General features: G+C 42.3%; 2 protein-coding genes across 2 annotated transcripts; both read right to left on the bottom strand.

Moving 5' to 3' along the window:
* Window positions 1-4,379: 4,379 nt before the first annotated feature.
* LOC121531284 (fibroblast growth factor 4B-like) lies at window positions 4,380-7,074 on the bottom strand. Its single transcript, XM_041836523.2, has 3 exons — window positions 6,774-7,074; window positions 5,331-5,434; window positions 4,380-4,943 (listed from the first exon to the last, which is right to left on the bottom strand). Exons 1-3 carry the CDS (start codon window positions 7,072-7,074, stop codon window positions 4,767-4,769), a joined length of 582 nt encoding a protein of 193 aa, XP_041692457.1. The 3' UTR covers window positions 4,380-4,766.
* Window positions 7,075-10,491: 3,417 nt separating this feature from the next.
* LOC121531285 (fibroblast growth factor 3-like) lies at window positions 10,492-12,357 on the bottom strand. The gene is made up of 3 exons (XM_041836525.2): window positions 12,081-12,357; window positions 11,524-11,627; window positions 10,492-10,894 (listed from the first exon to the last, which is right to left on the bottom strand). Exons 1-3 carry the CDS (start codon window positions 12,355-12,357, stop codon window positions 10,556-10,558), a joined length of 720 nt encoding a protein of 239 aa, XP_041692459.1. The 3' UTR covers window positions 10,492-10,555.
* Between the last annotated feature and the right edge of the window lie 14,226 nt (window positions 12,358-26,583).

The following is a 26,583-nucleotide window of genomic DNA, read 5'->3' on the forward strand; positions in this document are numbered from 1 at the left end:
TTAAGGAATGATGGATGGCGCTAAATACAGGGAAATTCTTGAGGGAAACCTGTTTCAGTCTTCCAGAGATTTGAGACTGGGACGGAGGTTCACCTTCCAGCAGGACAATGACCCTAAGCATACTGCTAAAGCAACACTCAAGTGGTTTAAGGGGAAACATTTAAATGTCTTGGAATGGCCTAGTCAAGAATCTGTGGTATGACTTAAAGATTGCTGTACACAAGCAGAACCCATCCAACTTGAAGGAGCTGGAGCAGTTTTGCCTTGAAGAATGGGCAAAAACCCAGTGGCTAGATGTGCCAAGCTTATACAGACATACCCCAAGAGACTTGCAGCTGTAATTGCTGCAAAAGGTAGCTCTACAAAGTATTGACTTCAGGGGGGTGAATAGTTATGCACGCTCAAGTTTTCTGTTTTTTTTGTCTTATTTCTTGTTTGTTTCACAATAAAACATATTTTTCATCTTCAAAGTGGTAGGCATGTTGTGTAAATCAAATGATACAAACCCCCAAAAAATCTATTTTAATTCCAGGTTGTAAGGCAACAAAATAGGAAAAATGCCAAGAGGGGTGAATACTTTCACAAGCCACTGTATATATGGAGATAGTTTAGAGCCTAAAATAAGGGGATAAATACATGTAAAAATATATAATAATAACAATAAATTAAGATAGTTTCCTGATCTTTTTTATATCTCTCATATACAGTGTATAGGACAGACACAAGTTACATTTCGTAGCAGGTTAGGAGAACTTACGCGGCAGGTTAGGATAATGAATGTGGCAGGTAAGGAGAATTAGGTTAAGGTTAGGAAAAGGGTTAGGGTTAGCTAAAATGATAAAATTATCCCCAACGCGACTCGAACATATCTAGCTACAACCAGGCCTGCCCTGAGAACAGTCTTGGCTTCCACTAATGTGATTCTGCAAACATTTAGGACATCCCCCCTTTTGCACCTGAGTTCTCAGATACAGAGGCAATAGGACGGTTGCATTATACATGCGCTCTCACAACTGCTTGCTGTCAATGTGTAGGGCTGGCTGTTCCCTGCTGCTAGCCTCCTGGCCATTGTGTGTGTGTGTGTGTGTGTGTGTGTGTGTGTGTGTGTGTGTGTGTGTGTGTGTGTGTGTGTGTGTGTGTGTGTGTGTGTGTGTGTGTGTGTGTGTGTGTGTGTGTGTGTGTGTGTGTGTGTGTGTGTGTGTGTGTGTGTGTGTGTGTGTGTGTGTGTGTGTGTATGCGTGTGTGTACGTGCATGCGTGCGTGCGTGTGTATGCATGTGTGTGTTAGCAGTGCAAAGGAGAGAGGAAAGCATCTACCCTGACATTGCCTGGCTGGGATACTTAACCACCATTCAATTACTATCAATGCACTTTCTGTTATCACACACATCGTTGTCAGTTTCCTGGATTGTCTGGAGTTTGTTGGGACCTTTGTACATCTAAAGGACATGAAATGACCATTGGGCATAAAGCAGACCCTTGAGGTAAACTGTTCAATGTAGGAGTAGCACCCGAGCCATGCTCAAATATTGGTTTTGATGATGATAGTGCAATTAGTGCGGAAATGACACCAATTTTATAGGTCCTCTCAGCTCCGAGACAGATCTTGGCTGGGAGGGTATCAGTGTACTGTCATCTTTATGGGGGAAGCTTTTGGAAGAGGAGGCCTAACATGCTAGTGTGGGGATTGGACACATACAACACCTGTTGATACCTAATAGGCCACTACCCTCTGTGATCTTATGATTCTAGCTACTAAAGTAGCAAAACAAAAACACGGTTGCTACTTTGCATCTTGGGGCCACCATAGATTTTGCATGTCAGGAGACTAACTTACATGGGCTAAGCACTTTGTTAAAGTTCTGAATGTATGACTCTATAGTGAATGGTGGATTAATCAAGGCAAGCAGAGCATGTATAGAGCCCAAAGAAGGAGGCCTGATGCTCTCCTGACATACAAATCATACTCTCAGATTGGCTACTGCTTTGTCCTCGATTCACACTGTCTCAGCCAGCCACAAGTAAAACAGTCTAGTCATGTTCATACCTGTTAGCATAGCTAATTTACTGATGCGATTTCAGCAGCATTTCCACTTTAGAGAAGTGTGAATGCAACAGGCTTTTAACATGTAAATCTTCACTCAACACAGTGATAAATCCAAGCATGCAAATTACCCCTTCGTCTCAGAGATCTCCCAATAACTTAAGCAGTGTGGACTTGGATTTCTATGTTGAAGTGTCATTGATAATTAACCTGGAAATCTAGATTGAATCATGCCATGTTTCACCATTCTTTCACTGAAACAAATGCGAAATGAAGCTGAAATCAGTCTGGATTTAAAGTCTAACTTAAAGTGCTGATGTTAAATATTTTGCTGGTCTGTAAGTGAGTATAAATTACAGGGGGGAGTAAAACAATACAATCCGCTGCTCATCATCATTATTAATCGTTTCGTTCACTTTCTGTCTTTTTTGAGAATGCATTCCATCACTGTCATTTTTGGGCAACCCCGTTATTTAGTGTGACACACCGAAGCGTCATAGTTTGAAGTCTGAGCTGTATCCTTATGAGTCATCTTTCACAAGAGAACACTGCATAACACGTCCTTGTTGTGGGAGTGTGTGATAGGCCCATGTCCCCCAGGCTATGTATTGCCCCAATCAGTAGGCCTACTTGAAAGAGCTTTCTGAATTCCACAAGGGCTGTGAGTCGTTGGCATGGACAAATGATCTGTGATATGTGTATATTTTATATAGATGTAAACTATCGAGAGAGGTTAACATTATTCACAGACACAGAGTATTTTTAGCTTGACTTGAACTTGAATATTAGCTTGATAGGGTGGTGCAGAGTTGGTTTCAGTCTCTACTTGTTAATGCACTGCTTTCTGGAACAATCCATAACACAAAGTTGTTATGCTGCAGAACATAATTTATTTACTTTCTTTAAGTTATTTGATAATATGCACAGCACATACACCACAATGTTGAACAGGACCTGTATAAAACTACAGCCATAATGTTGATACATATAGGCTACATGAAATGCATAACAGGGGATATAGTATAATGTTGAACTGAACGCAGAATATCACAAGGGATAATATTAATGAACACAGTAAGAAACACATGTACGGCTCTATTCAAGTTCAGCGTTAAAGCGTGATTGAAATTTAAAGGCAATGTTCACGCATTAGCGGAGAATGCATTCACGGTAAACGCTGCAAACAGATGTAGAATCTTAATTTGACCAACCTGTTGCTGGAAAACTTTCCTGCAATGCAGGACATTTTAAACGTGTAGTGTATTTGAGGTTTAAAAAGGCTTCTGAAGTTTGTAATTTCCACTTTGAAATTTCAGACTTCATTTTTCCTTAGGAAAAATGCATCAACCCCTACAAAAAATGTCCATTAATTATAATCCACATAATAATTCACATTTCCTGTTGCTGCAGGATTATTGTCCTGCTGTAGAAAACTGGCTCAAATTAAGATCCTACATCTGTATGTCGGCTCAATCTGAAATTACTTTTACATTTCTATTGGGCAATTTGTAACGCTTCAGCGATACAGATTGAATAGAGCCCTGTTTCAGTTTTCAGTTTACAGTATATGTTAATTTTCTGCATCCGCTGTGCCAACAAGAAATAACATTCTTCTTGGTTTAGTTTGCACATATCAGGCATTGAGTACAACAAGACATATATTTGAAATACAGAAAAACATAACAAAGTGACAATGTCATAGATTACTTTATATATCTATATAAAGAAATAGTAATCTACCTTCACTAATGTGAGAGTAGAGGAGGGTCCAGTCATTTGTGTGTGCATTTGAAATACTTTTTTACCATACATGCATGCAACAAAAACATAGTTCATACTTGGACCGGGGTAATCTTGAACCCTAACCGTACACTACAGATGTGCCATCTAAACTCTGATTCCCTCTCTTTGATTGGGCTCCTCTCTATTCCTTTTGGTTGATCTCATCAGTGATATCCAGTGTAGGCTATGTTGTAAAGCGTAGAAGCATGGCAGCGTCATCCGTCGTGCTCAGAAAGACAACAAAACAACATAAAAGACACTGAACAAACAACAACACAATCCATCCTGGCTTCTCCGTACTGAGGTAGTGAAACACTAAATCAATAAGAAATGAAAAATTAACAAGTGAGCTTGCTTACATTTTTAAAAAATACTACAGTAACACAACTCTGACCAAGACCATGATTTTGTTAAACAAATTCAATACAGGAACCGATTTCTGTGTTATTTAGTTTTTAGACGTCCCAATCGTCATTGTATTGACCAATAAATAACTAATCATGGGACCAGTACTGAACTTTGAATGGTTTGGACCTTTACCATCATTATCTTTGTTTATGATGCTGTGACACAAATCTGACAAGCGTGGGTCTCCAATTTCTTTCAACGTAGTACAAGTAGTATAACAACGCTTACTGCATAACCGTTGCTGCACAACAGTACTTTAAAAAAAGTGCAAAATCAATTTTACTCTTTAAAAAATTCACTCATCTCAATACATTTATAGCAGCACACATTTCATAGATACAAAACAAAAACAAAAACAATTGTCATTATTCATTTTCCCCTTTCTACGTTATTCCACTTTCCCAAAATAGAAAAATTATCAGGAATCATAAATAAATAACTTAAATATCACACTCTAGAAAAACATTTGAAAGTGCATTGTTTCCAGTCCCTCTCCTCTACCCTTGTTTAAGGTACAGTCTCACTGGAGTCATTCAGATCCTTGGTAAGAAGTGTGTCACTGTCATGGCTGGTGTTACTCTGTTTCCTTTTTTGGTTTTGCCAGTCTTACTCAGTCCAATATACATCCCTGGGTGAGCTGCTGACTCGTAAGCATTGTAGTTATTTGCCAAGAGATTCTCCTTGAACTTGCACTCATCATTGTAATGACCCTGGAGAAGGGATGACATAAGAGGTTAATATTTACGGTAAAATAATTCAATGTACAGTAGACTATAAGGAAGCTGCGGTAGAACCTCTGTTGGCCAAATGAATCCAATCACACATGTCAATCTCAACACTTGGGATTTTTTGGCCAATTCCACATTACTTTTAAATACCATATTGGCTACTGTACATGTCATGGACTCTAGGGAAAGGAAATGTCTACACCTTGTATTGAATGCACCTGTGGCGTAGCGTACTATGACGTTCATAAGCTACAAACATGTACAGGCATGCCAAGACATTGACTATAATTTTTCTGTGGAGATCTCTCATGAAGCAAAGTATGTTGTGACCCAGAAATACATCCCAGTAAACATGTCATGTCTACTTACAGATCCATAGAGCTTCCCTTTGCTGTTCATGGCCAGAAACAGACCACTTCGGACGCCAAAGAGCGTCACAACCCCTCTCTCCACAGGTGATATCTCAAGGAGACCTGAAATTAGACAAAGAATATCACTGATATGTTTACATTGTACTTATCTACACCAAAACGAAGTTGTTTATAATCCATTGTGTTGTAAAACTAGATGGAGTAGATAAGGAGAACTGTAGTAGACAGGTCTGTTTAGGTCTATGTTCAAACTGCTACTGGAACATCCTGCAAGGAAATGATGCTTTCCTCCCTTCATATTCGATGATGAATTGAAGCATCAAGTAGCCTAAATATAATATAGACTTCCTCTCAGTGAAGTTCCCAGTAACAGGTTGGATTTTGGATTAAATTGCCTACTTTGGGCTTGCATGATAAAACAAGATACAAACAACCTTGTCTTGTCTCTGTGGTTTTATTTGAGGATTGTTTTAAAAAGACTCATTTGTGAGGAAGGAAGAGAAACATACTACATATTTTCCAATGGGTCGTGACTTTATACAGTACTGGATATAATACCATAATGTATTATGATGACTAGCCTATTCTCCATAATACATCATGGGGAATAACTGACCCAACCTCACACCAATATGTTGATAGCCAACGGTTAGGGTGGGTTGGGGTTAAACGCCCCCCTCCTGTAATTCTCACAGAATCCACTTTATGCCACAAACATGTTTTTCAACACTTTCCCTGGATGCCACTAGTCTTGCTCAAGTAAACATTTCATCTGTCTCATCTCAACTTTTTAAGTCACTCCAACAAAACGATTTTGATGTACATTGATCTAATATTTTGTGATTTAGAAAAAGTTATACATATAACCTAATGAAGTTAGATCTATAAACTGTTTTATATATACCAGTAGGGGAGCCTAAAGATAAACAATCCACTTGGCTAGAGAGAAAAATGGTGATAACTTTTTAATAAAATAGTACAATTTGTTTGGGGCAACCACCCCCCCTCCATGGGGCGTTTTCCCCCAAGTTACCCTATCATTGACGCCAAACTCTCAGATCTGGTACCATCCCTGATTCCTTTTGACATTTCAGAAACATGTCCTGAAGCCTTTTTATTTGAAAAAAGACCTGTGAAAATTGTTCAAGGAGGCGCATTAATCAAAGCCTTGCAAAGAAGCCGAAATGAAACATCACTCTTGGCTAAAACACACCTCGCATCCTTCAACTGTAGTCACATGGGACAATAATAATAACATCCATGTGACGTCAATTCACTAGTAGCCTAATCTAAACACAGTATTATGCTCAAGTTGGCATGGTCCCCATTCACACAACTCGATCCCACAATATGAAGTGTTGGCGCATGGCACAGACAGGTTGCAGATCAAACAGTTGGCCCAAAGATGATGAGTTCAATAAAAGTATGAAAATAAACTTACTGTATCTATTTTCGTTATGCATTCCAGTTATCTTTCCGTCTGGTAAAACTTGAATATGAAACCCAATGCCGACATTGCAGTAGAGACGCCGAAGTCTTTTGATGCCTGTAAGATAGTCACCGTCCCGGTTGATTTCTCTTTTTTCCCATGGGTTTCGAGCCAGTGAGCGAGAGTAGAGCGTTTCCCAATGCCGCTCTAGAGTGTCGGTCTGCCTACCCGTGAACGGGGCAGTGCGCACTGAGCTACACACTAGTCCCCACACCAGCAGCGGTACTGGTAGCCAGGACGCGTGGACAGACATCCCTGTGCAGTCGGTCAGTGCTGTCTCACGTGTTTGAAGAGGTTTTAAAATTCCCCAAACCCCCTTTCCCCTGTCCGTGGCGCTCACAGGTTGACAAAAAAAGTTGTGTAGACTGTGGGACTCAGTGAGCTATACAGGGTAAATGTGAACTTATTTCTGAGGCCGCATGAAGTCTTTTCTGTAGGCTACTTCAATGGCTCCGCTGGTGTTTGTATGACTCTATTCCGAGTTGCTTTGTGTTGGAGTTGTGAGTTGTCAGTCGTGTTGCAGGACATGGCCATGTCTGTTCTCTCCTGACGATACTTATATGTGCTCCGAAATTACATCACACGCCACCTACTGTACCAAAACGTTGCTCTCAGTTACCTCCGACGCAAAGTCACTCAGAAAACCACCTCCCCTTCTTGTGCACTCAGATATCGGAGTGGCGGTGCGCATGCAACTCAATGCGCTCGGTTGATGTATTGACTGTAATTTTAGTATGAGCTGACACATATAGCCTATATATAAACGTTTAGCCCAGCCTGTATATATAGTGTCTTTATATTGCTCTTCCCAGGCTTCTCAATATGTGTCCAGGCGACAGGATGAATTACGCATGGGATCGTTGTCTAAAACTTCCTCCAATATCGTCTGAAATAAAATAAATGATGTATTGCAGGATGCAGAATAGGAAGCTGAAAAGCCAGCAGACTGTTGCACAGTAGACAGTGCTATAAATGAAACCATAACAGGAAAACAACAGCACTTTAATGGGATTTCCTACTTTTAGAATAATGGAAATAAGGGATAGCCTGCACAGAAAATAATGATTTAAATGCAACAATATCAACAATAAGGTTATATTTGTATTATTTTGATGCAAGACAAATACTTTAGCATCTTAAAAAGGTTTGGAGACATTATCAACCCAAGCCTCCTACCATGGGGATGAGGGATCTACAGTCATCTTCTGTTTATCTGATCTGATCAGCTAAACACAATGTAATACCCCCAGACTGTACCAAGAGCTTGCGCACAAGGTACCAAGCCTTTACGCACAGGATGTTGGAGATGTCCGTTATTAGACTCAAGTTCTGGCCCATGGTGGCCAGTGATGCGTAAAACACCCATCCAATCCCAACGCACGTCCATAAATGTTCAACAAAAGTTCATATCAAAGGTTTGCTCGAGGTTTGAACCGTATGTGTGACCGTCCACACCTTAGAAAGCCTATGGCCACTTTGCCAGTGTAATGCACAACCGGAATGACATAGAGGTGTCAAGTGGGGCGTGAGGCGCAACGACTTTTGCACCTGCTCACAAACAATCTTTAATTATTTCAAGCTGGGGAATTACTGGTGGAAAAATTGCGGCTAATAGTTGTTAAATTATACATAAAACGAAGACTGAGGGCCATGTAAGAAGCTATATTAAATCCACAGGAGGTTGGTGACACCTTAATTGGGGAGGACAGGCTCATCAAACACATGGGTTCCATTTCTTTGATGCCATTCCATTAGCTCCTTTACAGCCATTACTATGAGCCGTCCTCCCCTCAGCAGCCTCCACTGATAAATCTCCATTTACTTTTGGCATGATATAACGTGGTCATGAGTTTAATTCAATATGGTCCAGGCAACGACCTGTCTGTGACACCATTACTTTGGCAAACGTCTCAAATATACTTAACTTTATTTTCATATTAAAATTGATATTTTGGATTAATTGAACTTGCAACAATATTTAACGCAATAGGCCTACTGATGTCCCAACCCCCCCAAAAATATAAGCTTTTAGTCTTATATTTAGATAGCCTACCTATTTTGATTGTTACTTGAAAAAAAGTCTGAAATCCTTCAGGTTTAGGTAATTAATTGCTTTGCAAGAATAAAACCGCAACACAGTATTTTAGCGCTGCAAATAGCCCAACAATTTTCGATTTATTAGATCGGGTGTTTGTTGATATTTACTCATATCGTATCATTGAAGAGCCAAAATATCAATAATCATTTCAGGCTGCTGAATTCTAGCCTATACATACGCGTTCTCAGCTGCTCTCCATGGTACTGCATTTTAGTCAGATCCATGCTGGACAGGGATGCGGTTTCCAGGATGTCATTGTTCAACTTTTCACAGGCTGTGAAATAATGTATGTTGAAGCCACAGTCAGTCACTTTTTTTCAGTAATTTCAAATAACAAAATACATTGATTTGGTAAGAAAATGACTTATGACTGCCTTACTGAGATTAGTATGCCCTGCAATTGTCTTACCTTATCATTACACCAAAAACGAATGACCTGTGCTCCTTTCGTTATGTTTCTGTTGTCATTGGGAAATTGGTAAACTAATAATAGCTTAAAATCATTATTTTAAAGAGCAATGTTACTTTCTTGGAATGTAATTTAATGCAAACAGAACCTCTGAAGAGAAGAGATTTGACTTGCTGCCCCTAGGGTGCAGTGTCTACTAATGAACAGAACCAATAGTATACACTGCAAATAGAACCCAAAGGCTGCATTTACACAGGCAGCCCGATTCAAATATTATTTTCCCACTATTTGGTATTTTGACCAATCACATCGGATCTTTTCACATCAGATTTTTTTCAGAGCTTATCTGATTGGTCAAAAGACCAATTAGTGAAATAAATATCAGAATTGGGCTGCCTGTGTAAACACAGCCATAGACAACTCAGGCAAGGTGATACCAGTAGCCCTAAATCCCAACCCTTACAGCCTGCATATCTGGTAGTCTTGATTATCCAATTGTTTTCTAGATTACCTACTACAGTTTTGAGATAATTCCTCAAAACTCTAGGCTAGTAGCCTAATTCATAAATAAATATAATCTAGACTACCACGAGTAATGAAACTTGAGTTACATAGACCAATAGAAAAACAATGCAAAAGTAATATTGATAGAAAATGTGTTTATGATATAAAAAGTAATAGAGGCAAATAAATAAACAACACAACAGTAATATACATACTATTTATAATTTGCAAACACTTTTACCCAAAGCGACATAGATCGGGATGGGACCCACAATCCTGCCGTTGCATGCACCAAGCTCTACCAAGTGGACAATAGGACAATATACAATTGTTTGAACAAAGTGCTTTTTTGTACATTATATTCTTGAGTAATCTACATGCATCCTTCCAGACATATTCGTATGAAATGGGGGTCAAGAAAAATAATACAGGACATTAACTGCATGTACTTTCGATATTGTGAGTTAACAACAACAGTACAAAGATACATTATAGTCAAGACATTGACCACTTTATTCACAGGACAGCATGATGCATCCATGCTCTCTGTAATGTTGTACGTCTTTCAAAGAGTACCATTATGCCAGTTTAAAGGAGGGCAGGGGGAGCTAGTATCTCTCAGTCACCAGTCATACTCTTCCCATAGTCCTCGTGTGGATGTCTTGCCTTGAGTCTGACTAGTGAGACTGGTCATCAAAGCTCCCTGGAGATGAACACACGTGTCTATCTCCTCTGTGCTGTCCTCCCCGTGAGTCTGAGGGCAGTCTGCCTGTATCCCAGACTACTATTGATCAACAGGTGAACCATGTCATGGTCCTTGTGGCCCAGGACCCTGGGCAGGAAGAGGGAGGCCTTCTTTGTCTTTCGGGTATTCCGTCCCCACATTGGCTGGCCCTTTCCATTGATTGACACATACCACAGCCTCTCAGCACTCGCCCTTCGCCTGCTGCTGCTTCCTGTTGAGGTGGAGTGTGGGGTTGTCGGGTAGTGGCGGGAGGCGTAGGTGTTGTAGCCTAACTCATGGATCCGCTCCATGAACTCACACTCCTGGTTGAAGGCAGCCTGAGAACAAATGTATTTAGTTGAAACCAAATGCATTACAATGAAAGTTTTTCCAAATGTAAGACTATGCTCAATGGAAATGAGACTGTTTATGAATGGTAGTCAATTATCCAATTATTCGAGAGAGAGAGAGAGAGTATATATATATTCTATATACAGTGTTGTTACAACACTGTATATATACATAATATGACATTTGAAATGTCGTTATTGTTTTGGAACTTCTGAGTGTAATGTTTACTGTTAATTTTTATTGGTTATTTCACTTTTGTTTACTATCTACTTAACTTGCTTTGGCAGTGTTAACATACGTTTCTCATGCCAATAAAGCCCTAAATTGAAATTGAAATTGAAATTGAATTGAGAGAGAGAGAGAGAGAGAGAGAGAGAGAGAGAGAGAGAGAGAGAGAGAGAGAGAGAGAGAGAGAGAGAGAGAGAGAGAGAGAGAGAGAGAGAGAGAGAGAGAGAAAGAAAGAAAGAAAGAAAGAAAGAAAGAAAGAAAGAAAGAAAGAAAGAAAGAAAGAAAGAAAGAAAGAAAGAAAGAAGACAGACAGACAGACAGACAGACAGAAGGACAGACAGAAGAACAGAGGGACAGAGAAAGATCTCAGAGATCATGTCTCATTTACAGATGCATGTAGTCGTCCTTTTTCGTTCATGGCCAGATATCTCCCAGAGAACAGTCCTTTAATAACCACCACTCCCACATCCACTGCTGTGATCTCCAATATACCTGAATGGGAAAACAATATAGCCAATAAAAAACGTTCATTCATTCTCATTTCATGCAATGACAAGTGTTACTTGTGTCAGTGTAATAACAATGTTATTATAATGTCGATACACTACTGTTGTGTTGGATGCAACAATAAAGTTGTATGGATTTTAGTTAGACTTCAGTAACACTTTACATCATCAGCTAGTCTTCTGATCACTCCAATGTAGCCTACCAAATGACCAGTAGTAAGAACGACCCCACAATAATGCACGCAACTTGTAAGAAGTAAAACAGAGCTCTGTTTTAACTGAGAAATCATGAACGTCTACTTTAAAACTATTTACAATCATGTGTACCGTAGGACTATTCTTGTTAGGCTTTAGCCCATATAGTGGCTGAACATAAACTTTTATATATGCATAGCACATAACAAGGCAGAAATAAAAGCGTATGTTATACTGTACTCACTGAAAGGGTTATGCTCCTCCAGGGTCCCGTCTATTTTCCCATTGGGATGTATTTGTAAGTGATATTTTGTGGCACAGTACAGCTTTCTGTGTCTCGGTGCTCCCCCAAGGTGCTCATACACTCCTCCGCGCCCCGCAGCATCCCTGCGCTGCCTCGGGTCAAAGCTCTGCGCACCGACACTCTGCGGAGTAGATGTCCTTACCGCCAAAGAAGAACGAGGCTTTTCGTGACTGGGGTGTAATACATTCACCAATAGCAAGACCAGAATTATAACCATTGTGGCATGGCCGAAAATAGTATATCAGTCCTTTTCCATGAGTGACAGAAACGGACTCAATAGTTTCCATCGAATTCTTAGGAAGTCCATTAGTCCAGCCCGATAAAATGGATCCACTTTAGATATCTTTGTTTTGCAAACGGTAACTCGCTTTCAGACAACTTGATTTTGAAATCGTCATGGAAAATAGACGAGCACAGCATGAAGATGTCCAAGTTCATTCATTCATTCGATAGCCCCATTGCGGCGAGTGTGAGCTAGGAGAGTGCAGTAGGTATGGATGGATAAAACATGACATTACACACAGAGGCTCATTGCTGAAAGCCGCATCACAAAGGGCAAGCCAGCCATCTGAGGACAGAGCGTTCCTCTCAGCTTTACTTTTGATGGATCCAAAAGGCCAATTAGACATTCCAAAATTATAGCCTACAGCATGGGTTTCAACACCAGCATTCCCCTGGTCAATTCAAACTCCCAACTCTTGCCCACTTGGTGGAAAGATGCTAAAACGAAGACATCGGTGGTGAAAATGGCAGAAATTGTTTCACATTCGAAACAGCTGGACACCATAATGTTATTTTGAGGGCAGACATAGTGATCGAAATATATACATCTTGTTTCAAGTATTCCCACAAATAATATATTGGCTACACCCCTGTCAAGACATTGGTACATGTTATGGTTGTTTTGCAGTGTCAAAATAAATGTGAAGGAATAACCCATTTCTATTTAGAAGAGATGGAGGTATGGAGTAGGTTTATGGGAGAAAGACTGCAAGTTGAAAGGACGTCACGCTGCTTGCTTATCGGGTACAGGCTCATATTGAGGCTCGAACACAGGACGTCTGCCTCGCAAACACAAGTGACTGCCCTCCAGGAGCGTCTTACCCAGTCACGCCGCCGAAAAGCTAGTGGAGTAACTTTAGGTTGAGGAGTGAGTTTCACAGAGCCCCATCTGCTACACAAGCCAGTATTACCATGAGTGTCTGCAGGAGGCAGCACATGGTCAGCTGCAGAGAACCACCCCTGGAGCAGGTTAAGTGCCTTGCTTAAGGGCACATGACAGTAGGTGGCATCTGATATACTAATGCCAGATATGATCAGATTTATGCTGATGGTAGTTTCAGTTACCAGCTCACTCCAACCAGATTTATCCAGTCAGCCCTGGGATTTGAACCAGCAACCCCCTGGTTACTGGCCTGCTTCTTTGGCCTCAAGGCTCATTTTTACTGTCTATTCACCTCACTTGGATGCTACACAGAAGATTGGTACTCCATGTTCCCACCATTCTTTACCACACTCTCATAGTTCACTGTAAAACATTGAAGTTTGCTGAAGCCCAGAGTTTAACCCACAAATTACTCATGCTTAAATTGCTTAGATCTTGACAGCGTTATGGTTACAGCCTTGATAATTAGCACTCCATCATTAAGCTACATATCTATCATGCCTTGGCATTGTGTGAGTGCGGAGCGCTTGCTCATGAAGCCATAGACCCATGGTATACTGCACAGAGCGTACTCATGGGACCGTGTCGATCATTTGTCCTGCCCTTTATATATGCCTGTTGGCCACACAGTTTACCAGGGAAATCTACAGATGTAGGATCTTAATTTAATCATTCTTTCGATGATGAATATTTTCCTGCACAGCAGGAAATGCTAACTTGTAGAGTATTCAAGTTTTAAAAAGGCTTCCAAAGTTTGTAATTGCCACTTAAAAATGTCAGACTTGATTTGCCCTAACGTAAAAATGTATCAACCCCTATAAAAATATCCATGATTTATAATCCACATAATAATGTACATTTCCTGTTTGCTGCAAGATTGTAAGGTTGTAAGTCTGTAAGGTCGTAAGGCTGTAAGGCTGTAAGGTAAGGTTGTAAGGTTGTAAAGCTGTAAGGTTGTTAGGTTGTGAGGTTGTAGAGTTGTAAGGCTGTACAGTTGTAAAGCTGTAGCGTTGTAAGGATATAGAGTTGTAAGGCAATAGAGTTGTAAGACTGTACATTTGTAAGGCTGTAAGGTTTAAGGCTGTAAGTCTGTAGAGTTTTAAGACTGTACGGCTGTAAGGTAAGGTTGTAAGGTTGTAAGGCTGTTGAGTTGTAAGTCTCTGTAAGGCTGTAAGGTTGTAAGGTTGTGAGGTTGTAAGGTTTAAGGCTGCAAGGCTGTAGAGTTGTAAGGCTGTAAGGCTGTAAGGTTGTATGGCTGTGGAGTTGTAAGACTGTAAAGTTGTAAGGTTGTAAGTCTGTAAGGTTGTAAGGCTGTAAGGTAAGGTTGTAAGGTTGTAAAGCTGTAAGGCTGTAAGGTTGTAAGGCTGTAGAGTTGTAAGGCTGTAAGGCTGTAAGGATGTGGAGTTGTAAGGCTGTAAACCTGTAAGGCTGTAGGGTTGTAAGGCTGTAAGTTTGTAAGACTGTAGAGTTGGAAGGCTGTAGAGTTGTTAGGCTGTAGAGTTGTAAGGCTGTAAGGATGTAGAGTTGTAAGGCTGTAAGGTCGTAAGGCTGTAGAGCTGTATGGCTATAGAGTTGTAAGGTTGTAGAGTTGTAAGGTTGTTAGGTTGTAAGGTTGTAAGTCTGTAAGTCTTTAAGGCTGTACGATTATAAGACTGTAAGGTAAGGATGTACGTTTGTGAGGCTGTAAGGTTGTAAGGTTGTAAGGCTGTAGAGTTGTAAGGCTGTAAGGCTGTAAGACTGTAGAGTTGTAAGGCTGTAAGGTTTAAGGCTGTAAGGCTGTAGAGTTGTAAGGCTGTAAGGCTGTAAGGTCGTAAGGATGTAAGGCTGTAGAGTTGCTAGGTTGTAGAGTTGTAAGGCTGTAATGTTGTACGACTGTAGAGTTGTAAGGCTGTATGGATGTAGAGTTGTAAGGCTGTAAGGCTGTAAGGTCGTAAGGCTGTAGAGTTGTATTGCTGTAGAGTTGTAAGGTTGTAGAGTTGTAAGGTTGTAAGGTTGTAAGACTGTAAGGTAAGGTTGTAAGTTTGTGAGGCTGTAGAGTTGTAAGGCTGTAAGGTTTAAGGCTGTAAGGCTGTAGAGTTGTATGGCTGTAAGGTTGTAGGGTTGTAAGGCTGTAACGCTATAAGGTAAGGTTGTACGTTTGTAAGGCTGTAGAGTTGTAAGACTGTAAGGTTGTAAGGTTGTAAGATTGTAAGGCTGTAGAGATGTTAGGCTGTAGAGTTGTAAGGCTGTAAGGTTGTACGACTGTAGAGTTGTAAGGCTGTAAGGCTGTAAGGTAAGGTTGTAAGTTTGTGAGGCTGTAAGGTTGTGAGGTTGTAAGGCTGTAGAGTTGTAAGGCTGTAATGTTTAAGGCTGTAAGGCTGTAGAGTTGTATGGCTGTAAGGTTGTAGGGTTGTAAGGCTGTAACGCTATAAGGTAAGGTTGTACGTTTGTAAGGCTGTAGAGTTGTAAGACTGTAAGGTTGTACGGTTGTACGATTGTAAGGCTGTAGAGTTGTTAGGCTGTAGAGTTGTAAGGCTGTAAGGTTGTACGACTGTAGAGTTGTAAGGCTGTAAGGCTGTAAGGGTGTAGAGTTATAAGGCTGTAAGGTCGTAAGGCTGTAGAGTTGTAAGTGGTTCTCTGTAGCTCAGCTGGTAGAGCACGGCGCTTGTAATGCCAAGGTAGTGGGTTCGATCCCCGGGACCACCCATACACAAAAAAATGTATGCACGTATGACTGTAAGCCGCTTTGGATAAAAGCGTCTGCTAAATGGCATATTATTATATTAGTATACGTCCGTAAGGTTGTAAGGCTGTAGAGTTGTAAGTCTGTAGAGTTGCATGACTGTAAGGTTGTAAAACTGTTGAGTTGTTAGGCTGTAAGGCTGCAAGGATGTGGAGTTGTAAGGATGTAAGGCTGTAGAGTTGTAAGGCTGTAATGTTGTACGACTGTAGAGTTGTAAGGCTGTAAGGATGTAGAGTTGTAAGGCTGTAAGGTCGTAAGGCTGTAGAGTTGTATCGCTGTAAGGATGTGGAGTTGTAAGGCTGTAAGGCTGTAAGTTTGTAAGGCTGTAAACCTGTAAGGCTGTAAGGATGTAGAGTTGTAAGGCTGTAAGGTCGTAAGAATGTAGAGTTGTATGGCTATATAGTTGTAAGGTTGTAGAGTTGTTAGGTTGTTAGGTTGTAAGGTTGTAAGTCTGTAAGTCTTTAAGGCTGTAAGATTGTAAGACTGTAAGGTAAGGATGTACATTTGTGAGGCTGTAAGGCTGTATTGTTGTACGACTGTAGAGTTGTAAGGCTGTAAGGATGTAGAGTTGTAAGGCTGTAAGGCTGTAAGGTCGTAAGGCTGTAGAGTTGTATTGCTGTAAGGCTGTAAGGATGTGGAGTTGTAAGGTTGTAGAGTTGTAAGTCTGTAGAGTTGCATGACTGTAAGGTTGTAAAACTGTAGAGTTGTAAGGCTGTAAGTCTGTAAGGATGTGGAGTTGTAAGGATGTAAGGCTGTAGAGTTGTTAGGCTATAGAGTTGTAAGGCTGTAATGTTGTACGACTGTAGAGTTGTAAGGCTGTAAGGATGTAGAGTTGTAAGGCTGTAAGGCTGTAAGGTCGTAAGGCTGTAGAGTTGTATTGCTGTAGAGTTGTAAGGTTGTAAGGTTGTAAGTCTGTAAGTCTTTAAGGCTGTAAGATTGAAAGACTGTAAGGTAGGGTTGTACGTTTCTGAGGCTGTAAGGCTGTGTGGTTGTAAGTCTGTAGAGTTGTATAAGGCTGTAAGTTTTAAGGCTGTAAGGCTGTAGAGTTGTAAGGCTGTAAGGTTGAAGGGATGTAAGGCTGTAACGCTGTAAGGTAAGTTTGTAAGGCTGTAGAGTTGTAGACTGTAACGTTGTTAGGTTGTAAGGTTGTAAGGCTGTAGAGTTGTTAGGCTGTAGAGTTGTAAGGCTGTAAGGCTGTAAGGGTGTAGAGTTGTAAGGCTGTAAGGTTGTAGGGCTGTAGAGTTTTATGGCTATAGAGTTGTAAGGTTGTATGGCTGTACGTTTGTACGACTGTTCAGTTGTAAGGCTGTAAAGCTGTAAGGGTGTAGAGTTGTAAGGTTGTAACACTGTAGAGTTGTAAGGCTGTAAGGCTGTAAGGTCGTAAGGTTGTAAGATTGTAAGGCTGTAGTGTTGTTAGGCTGTAGAGTTGTAAGGCTGTAAGGTTGTACGACTGTAGATTTGTAAGGCTGTAAGCCTGTAAGGGTGTAGAGTTGTAAGGCTGTAAGGTCGTAAGGCTGTAGAGTTGTAAGACCGTAAGGTTGTAAGGCTGTAGAGTTGTAAGGTTGTAGAGTTGTAAGGTTGTAGGGTTGTAAGGCTGTACATTTGTAAGACTGTAGCGTTGGAAGGCTGTAGAGTTGGAAGGCTGTAAGATTGTAAAGATGTAGAGTTGTAAGACTGTAAGGTTGTAAGGTTGTAGAGTTGCTAGGCTGTAGAGTTGTAAGGCTCTAATGTTGTAAAACTGTAGAGTTGTAAGGCTGTAAGTCTGTAAGGATGTGGAGTTGTAAGGCTGTAATGTTGTAAGGTTGTAAGGTTGTAAGGCTGTAGAGTTGTTAGGCTGTAGAGTTGTAAGGCTGTAAGGTTGTATGACTGTAGAGTTGCAAGGCTGTAAGGCTGTAAGGGTGTAGAGTTGTAAGGCTGTAAGGTCGTAGGGCTGTAGAGTTTTATGGCTATAGAGTTGTAAGGTTGTATGGCTGTAAGTTTGTATGACTGTAGAGTTGTAAGGCTCTGAAGCTGTAAGGGTGTAGAGTTGTAAGGTTGTAACACTGTAGAGTTGTAAGGCTGTAAGGCTGTAAGGTCGTAAGGTTGTAAGGTTGTAAGGCTGTAAGATTGTAAGGCTGTAGTGTTGTAAGGCTGTAAGGTTGTACGACTGTAGAGTTGAAAGGCTGTAAGGCTGTAAGGGTGTAGAGTTGTAAGGCTGTAAGGTCGTAAGGCTGTAGAGTTGTAAGACCGTAAGGCTGTAAGGTTGTAAGGCTGTAGAGTTGTAAGGTTGTAGGGTTGTAAGGCTGTAAGTTTGTAAGACTGTAGAGTTGGAAGGCTGTAAGGCTGTAAAGATGTAGAGTTGTAAGGCTGTAAACCTGTAAGGCTGTACGGTTGTAAGGCTGTAGAGTTGTAAGGCTGTAGGGTTGTAAGGCTGTAAGTTTGTAAGACTGTAGACTTGGAAGGCTGTAAGGCTGTAAAGATGTAGAGTTGTAAGACTGTAAGTTTATAAGGCTGTAGGGTTGCTAGTCTGTAGAGTTGTAAGGCTGTATTGTTGTACGACTGTAGAGTTGTAAGGCTGTAAGGATGTAAGGTCGTAAGGCTGTAATGTTGTAAGGTTGTAAGGATGTAGAGGTGTTAGGCTGTAGAGTTGTAAGGTTGTAATGTTGTACGACTGTAGAGTTGTAAGGCTGTAAGTATGTAGAGTTGTAAGGCTGTAAGGCTGTAAGGTCGTAAGGCTGTGGAGTTGTATGGCTGTAGAGTTGTAAGGTTGTAAGGTTGTAAGGTTGTAAGTCTGTAAGTCTTTAAGGCTGTACGATTGTAAGACTGTAAGGTAAGGTTGTAAGTTTGTGAGGCTGTAAGGTTGTAAGGCTCTAAGGTTTAAGGCTGTAAAGCTGTAGAGTTGTAAGGCTGTAAGGTTGAAGGGTTGTAAGGCTGTAACGCTGTAAGGTAAGGTTGTAAGGCTGTAGAGTTGTAAGAATGTAATGTTGTAAGGTTGTACGGTTGTAAGGCTGTAGAGTTTTTAGGCTGTAGAGTTGTAAGGCTGTAAGGTAGTACTACAGTAGAGTTGCAATGTTGTAAAGCTGTAATGGTGTAGATTTGTAAGGTTGTAAGGTTGTAAGGCTGTAAGTTTGTAAGGTTGTAATTTTGTAGAGTTGTAAGACTGTAAGATTGTAAGGTTGTAAGTCTGTAAGACTGTAAGGCTGTAAGGTTGTAAGGCTATGGAGTTGTAAGGCTGTAGAGTTGTAAGGCTGTAGAGTTGTAAGGTTGTAGAGTTGTAAGTGTAGAGTTGCATGACTGTAAGGTTGTAAAACTGTAGAGTTGTAAGTCTGTAGAGTTGCATGACTGTAAGGTTGTAAAAGTGTAGAGTTGTAAGGCTGTAAACCTGTAAGACTGCAAGGTTGTAAGGCTGTAGAGTTGTAAGGCTGCAAGGTTGTAAGGCTGTAGAGTTGTAAGGCTGTAGGGTTATAAGGCTGTAAGTTTGTCAGACTGTAGAGTTGGAAGGCTGTAGAGTTGGAAGGCTGTAAGTCTGTAAAAATGTAGAGTTGTAAGACTGTAAGGTTGTAAGGCTGTCGAGTTGTTATGCTGTAGAGTTGTAAGGCTGTAGAGTTGTAAGGTTGTAGAGTTGTAAGTGAAGAGTTGCATGACTGTAAGTATGTAAAACTGTAGAGTTGTAAGTCTGTAGAGTTGCATGACTGTAAGGTTGTAAAAGTGTAGAGTTGTAAGGCTGTAAACCTGTAAGACTGCAAGGTTGTAAGGCTGTAGAGTTGTAAGGCTGCAAGGTTGTAAGGCTGTAGAGTTGTAAGGCTGTAGGGTTATAAGGCTGTAAGTTTGTCAGACTGTAGAGTTGGAAGGCTTTAGAGTTGGAAGGCTGTAAGGCTGTAAAAATGTAGAGTTGTAAGACTGTAAGGTTGTAAGGCTGTAGAGTTGTTATGCTGTAGAGTTGTAAGGCTGTAATGTTGTATGACTATAGAGTTGTAAGGCTGTAAGGATGTAGAGTTGTAAGGCTGTAAGGTTGTAGCGTTGTAATGCTGTAACGCTGTAAGGTAAGGTTGTAAGGTTGTAAGGCTGTATGTTGTAAAGTTTTCAGGCTGCAAGGTTGTAAGGTTGTAAGACTCTAGAGTTGTAAGGCTGTAAGGCTTTAAGGTTGGAAGACTGTACATTTGTAAAAGGCTCTGAATGGTCAATCCAACGTCTGCATTGGCTATAAAGCATTTACTGCGATGCGGCCTCTGCAGAAGTCAGAGCAAACATACTTTTTGCACTTCACGGAGCAGCGCAGAGCAGTTGTGAAGTTAGTTTTCAAGGAAGTGAGTTTGTGTTTGTACAGGACCTCCAGCCCTCATCTACTGGCAACCAATCATGTCAATGCGGAGCTATACGGAGCCCTCCACATTGTTAAAAAATTTGAGAGGCGCACGGCGATGCGGTACGGTGCTCAATTTGACCTCTGCATTTCTCCGGAGGCTCCGTAATTGTGTCACACCATCCATACGGCGCCTCAGACCACATTTTCAGATAAAGCATTAATGGGCTTTAAGGCTGTAAGGCAGACATGTTGTAAGGTTGTAAGTTTGTAAGGCAGTAAGGTTGTAAGGCTGTAAGGCTGTAAGGTTGTAAGGCAGTAAGGTTGTAAGGCTGTAAGGCTGTAAGTTTGTAAGGTTGTAATGTTGTAAGGCTGTAAGTTTGTAAGGCTGTAAGGTTGTAAGGCTGCAAGGCTTTAAGGTTGTAAGGCAGAAATGTTGTAAGGCAGTAAGGCTGTAAGGTTGTATGGTTTTAAGGCTGTAAGGTTGTAAGGCTGTAAGGTTGTAAGGCAGTAAGGTTGTACAGTTTTAAGGCTGTAAGGTTGTAAGGCTGTAAGGTTGTAAGGCAGTAATGTTGTAAGGCTGTAAGGTTGTAAGGCTCTAAGGTTGTAAGGCTGTAAGGTTGTAAGGCTGTCATGTTGTAAGGCAATAAGGTTGTAAGGCTGTAAGGTTGTAAGGCTGTAAGGTTGTAAGGCAGTAATGTTGTAAGGCAGTAAGGTTGTAAGGCTGTAAGGTTGTACAGTTTTAAGGTGTAAGGTTGTAAGGCTGTAAGGTTGTAAGGTTTTAAGGCTGTAAGGTTGTAGAGTTGTAAAGTTGTAAAGTAAGGACCTTTGGGTTATTGAGTTAGGACTGCATGGGGGTTATCTGTCTTTGACAGAGATACATGTTATTTCTGTATAATTTTCTGTGTCATTCATCCAGTCAGTCTGGATGACATGCAAAAACAATATCTTTCTCCTTTACTGATATATTTTATTGCCAATTATTCTTGAGAGAGAATTTAAAATGTTTATGTTAAGGTTAATTGTTTTAATGAGTTCCAGATTGCAAGAGATAAACACTTATTGATAGAGATCGCCGACCTCACAGATTAGCTAGCTGAAAATACTTACAACCCTCAGGGCACAGCTACAATTATCACTAGGAGCAGGAAATCACCTGAAAGAAATGGTTCTGACATGGTCTAGATGACTATGGGCTGCAGGCAGGCTGTGGAAACACAACACTTCAAGGGTTAAAGGGTTGAATGTTGTTAGCTTATTATATGGTTTGGCCTTTGACCCTGGCTGGATCTAATGATTAGTATACATCTTGCATAAAATGCTTCCATTTTCCACCAGTGACCATTATAATATAGGCGTGATCTTTGTCTAAAACAGAGAGGATCCAAATCTGTAAAAAGATGATCTAAAATGTATCCTTATATTTTCTCATAGAATAACACCACTGCTTTGAAAAATAGTAGGCTAATGACTCAATAACAAACCCATGCAACGCACATAAAGGCGGCAGTCAATAAACCTATAACACTCATACAGGCGGTGGTCTGATTTGAACTTGGTAAATTATCATAGCCATCTGGCCTTCTCCTTCAGACTGATCTGGGCTGAGAGGAGCTACAGGGAGAATACAGGGATGATGAACATAACATGGGGAGGACTGACTCTAAATGAGAAGCAGAACGCTGTTCGATGAACCAGATGCTTCTAATCTGTAATTTAGGAAGTGTGATATATTGATGCTCTGCTTTCCCTCAACCAGTTGGCTGGCTCCTCTCTCTGACATCCACTGACTCCTCTCTCTTTCTGAACATCCACTGACTCCCCTCTCTCTCTAAGCATCCACTGACTCCTCTCTCTCTGAACATCCACTGGCTCCTCTCTCTCTGAACATCCACTGATTCCTCTCTCTCTCTGAACATCCACTGACTCCTCTCTCTCTTTCTCTCTGAACATCCACTGACTCCTCTCTCTCTCTGAACATCCACTGACTCCTCTCTCTCTCTCTGAACATCCACTGACGCCCCTCTCTCTCTCTGAACATCCACTGACTCCTCTCTCTCACTGGCTCCTCTCTCCCCGAACAACTGGAAAGTGAATTGATGACACAAATACTGGTATCCCTAAAGTATTATCAGAACATTAGGTCACACTTTATTTGGATAGTTCGGATAGTCTATCTGTAGATGCTCCAGATGCTCTACAGATGGTCATACCATCAACAAACTATCTGTTGATGAGCCACTGCTTGCTAAAGTAACGGTTAGGGTTAGGTTTAGAATAAGGTTTAGGGTAAGGGTTAAGTTTAGGGTTAGGGCTAGGGTTAGGGTTAGAATAAGGGTTAGGGTAAAGGTTAAGGTTAGGGTTAGTAGATAGTTATTTGAAATGTTACTGATAGTCTGTAGATAGTCTATAGAGTATCTACAGATGGACTATCCAAATAAAGTGTTACCTTATAATGGTTTTGGAAGTGAGAATTATAACAGATTCTCTCACAAATCACAACAGTGCTGTATGTATGCAATATGAATGACTTCGGGAGGGATCTTTGGTATCACCGATATGAATATGACTGAAAGCTGAGGGGGTTGTCATCAGTGTCGCTGCTCATACATGGCATTAGGCATTCTTGATTTTTGTCTTGAGAGTAAACATAGCATAGCCGTGACGCAGACGGGATAACTATCACCTTCCTACAGTGTCAAAGTACCTCCCCACCCGGAGCCCCCCATAGAAGAGCGTCCTACTAATTGGTACGCAGTGCACCCAACCCCTCCATCCTCAATGCAATTAAGATCACTCAATGTTCAGAGAGTGTTAATTAATTCACATGCCAACCAACCAGGCTTAAGTACTGCACACACTACATTATCATCCACTTCAGCTTTACTAAGACACAGTGTGTCCCAAATGGCACCCTATTCCCTACATAGTACACTACTTTTGACCAGATCCTTATGGGCCCTGGTCAAAAGTAGTGCACTATGTAGGGAATAGGGTGCCATTTGGGAGGGAACCTAAGTATGGAGAGGCTCTACTTATCAGCACAACAGAGATCCTGTGTTCATAACTACTACAGAGCCTGGCCCTGCCCAATCTTAATTACCACATTCACTGATCTTTTTATAGCATTTTATAGCTTCCCTTTTATATGTTTTAATTCTGATGATAGTTGTGTATTATATTCAATCTCTTCCGGAGGACTTGTGGGTCTTAGAATAAAATAACTCACTGTTACAACAGGTAATACTAATACTTAATCTTGTATTAGTGCGTCGATCACAAGAACGCAGCCAAGTAGGAATCACATCAACATCAAAGCTCTTCTTTTTCACTCTGGACACACGCAGATGCCTTCCGGGAATAATTAAATGCTTCACAATAAGGGTACAGTCAGTAATAATGACTCAACATAGTTTCAGAATAAAAGTCTAATACAAAAGCTTAGGCTACAGTTGTAAATCACATTTGTAAACAGGACATAACCTGCACACACATAGTCATATGACAGTCTGACATATGATATGACAGACACTTATCTAGTGCATTGGAGATTTCCAGAAGACAAACCTGAATGAAGGAATGATGATAGTTCTCTCAAATAGCCTACTACAGACTTTACGTTTCAATAATACAAATTTGGTTGTCTGTAACAGTATTTGAAGACTGTGCTCTTTCAGTCTAGTCGAAATAGCGAGCCACCTTCTGTTCGGTTTAGAACAACCACTTTTTCTGTCACGGTTCCCTCAGACAGAACCCAGAAGCAGACCAGGACAAGGAGAGTTGAACGAAGGTGAGGGTTTATTACAGATTCAAAAAGGTGCAGGATAATCCAGGGAACAGAGCGGGCGGCGTGGATGAGTTGTTGAGGGTGCAGTTGTTGGTCCAATGATGGCTCGGCAGCCGCCGACCATCAGGCAGAGGTAGGGTGAGGGTTCCGGACGAGTGACTGGAGATGGAACAAAAACGGAGGTAAGTCAACAATAAACCAACAAGGTACAAAACAACAAAACTAACGCTAGAAGCTCTAGGACTGATACTCAGATAAACCTACTGTTCATGGCTAACGATCCGGCAGGAACTGGATGTTTGGCCAGAGCCTAAGAAGGGTGATGATCAGGACCAGGTGTGCAGATTGCTGATGGGATGCAGGTGCGGAAAACAAGAGAGCTCCCGGAGCGTTCCCGAACCCTCGGGAAACTGGAGATCACGAACAGGAAAAACTAGTCACCAGACAGGACCCGACTCAGACTGCCGGGATCGTTACAGTACCCCCCTCCGACGAACGCCACCGGGCGGACCTCCCGGAGCGCCAGGATGGAGGCGGTAGAAATCACTGATGAGGTCAGCATCTAGGACCTGTCGCCGCGGAATCCAACTCCTCTCTTCAGGACCATACCCCTCCCAGTCCACGAGATACTGGAAACCCCGGCCCCGCCGTCTGGAATCCATGATGCGACGCACCGTGTAGGCAGGACCACCTCCGATCATCCGAGGAGGAGGAGGAGGAGGCGGAGGAGGCAACAGAGGACTGAGGAAGACAGGCTTGAGGCAGGAGACATGAAAGGTGGGATGGACTCTGAGCGTCCTCGGTAGTTTGAGTCGAACTGCCACTGGATTGATCACCTTCTCCACCACAAACGGACCAATGAACTTCGGTAACAACTTCCTAGACTCAGTCCGTAAAGGAAGATCCCGTGTGGCCAACCAGACCCTATCTCCGATGGTGTAGGTGGGAGCGGGGATCCGGCGACGATTCGCCTGGAGCTGATACCGGTCCGAAACTCTAAGGAGTGCCTTTCTGGCCCGATGCCAGGTCCGGTGGCAACGACGAATATGGGCCTGAACAGAAGGCACTGAGAGCTCCTTCTCCTGAGAAGGGAACAAGGGAGGTTGGTAGCCATACAGGCACTGGAAGGGAGACATCCCAGTGGCAGATGTAGGGAGAGTATTGTGGGCATACTCAACCCAAGGCAACTGAGAGACCCAGGAGGTGGGGTTGGAAGAGACCAGACAGCGTAGCGTGGATTCCATCTTCTGGTTGGCTCTCTCCGCCTGACCATTGGATTGGGGGTGAAAACCAGATGTGAGACTGACTGTAGCTCCAATGGCCAAACAGAAGGACTTCCAGACAGCAGAGGTAAACTGAGGGCCACGGTCGGAAACGATATCACTGGGCAAACCGTGGACCCTGAAAACCTCCCTAACCAGGATCTCGGACGTCTCCGAGGCAGAGGGAAGCTTGGCAATTGGCACAAAGTGGGCGAACTTGCTGAATCTGTCCACGATAGTCAGAACGACCGTGTTCCCCTCAGAAGCGGGCAACCCAGTGACGAAGTCCAGGGCCAGATGCGACCATGGTCGCCGGGGAATAGGAAGGGGGTGAAGTAGTCCAGAGCTGGGCCGATTGGTACTCTTATTCTGCGCACACACTGGACAGGCAGCAACAAAACCCAGAGTATCCTCGGCCATGGCAGGCCACCAAAAACGTCTGCGAAGAAACGCCATAGTCCGAGCCACGCCAGGGTGACAAGCCATCTTACTGGCGTGGGACCATTTGAGGACAGCAGGACGAACCGACTCAGGCACAAACAACCGACCGGGTGGACCGTTACCGGGACCGGGCTGAGTCCGAAGGGCCGCCAGCACCTCCTCCTCAATCTTCCACATAACTGCTCCCACGACGCAGTTCCGGGGGAGGATTGTCTCGGTCTTGGACCCACTCTCCTCCGTCTTGGAGAACATCCGGGACAAGGCGTCCGCCTTGCCGTTCTTAGATCCAGGTCGGAACGTCAGGGCAAACTTGAATCGTCCGAAAAACAACGCCCACCTGGCCTGGACGGGGAGTTGAGACGTTTAGCCGATTGCACGTAAGCAAGATTCTTGTGGTCAGTCCAGACAATAAACGGTTGCTCCGCCCCCTCCAACCAGTGGCGCCACTCCTCCAAGGCAAGTTTCACCGCGAGAAGCTCCCGGTTACCCACATCGTAATTCCTCTCCGCAGGCGAAAGGCGACGAGAGTAGTAGGCGCAGGGATGGAGTTTACTGTCCGTGGAGCATCGCTGCGACAGGATGGCGCCAACTCCCACATCAGACGCGTCCACTTCAACGACGAACTGACGGGCCGTGTCCGGTTGAGAGAGAATCGGTGCGTTGGTGAATCGCCTCTTCAAATCCAGAAACGCTCGATCCGCCTCCGGATTCCACTTGAAGGTCCTGATACTGGAAGTCAAGGCAGTTAATGGAGCGGCCACACGGCTGTAATCCCGGATGAATC

Source organism: Coregonus clupeaformis, chromosome 19 (genome assembly GCF_020615455.1).
Source record: "Coregonus clupeaformis isolate EN_2021a chromosome 19, ASM2061545v1, whole genome shotgun sequence".
NCBI lineage: Eukaryota > Metazoa > Chordata > Actinopteri > Salmoniformes > Salmonidae > Coregonus > Coregonus clupeaformis.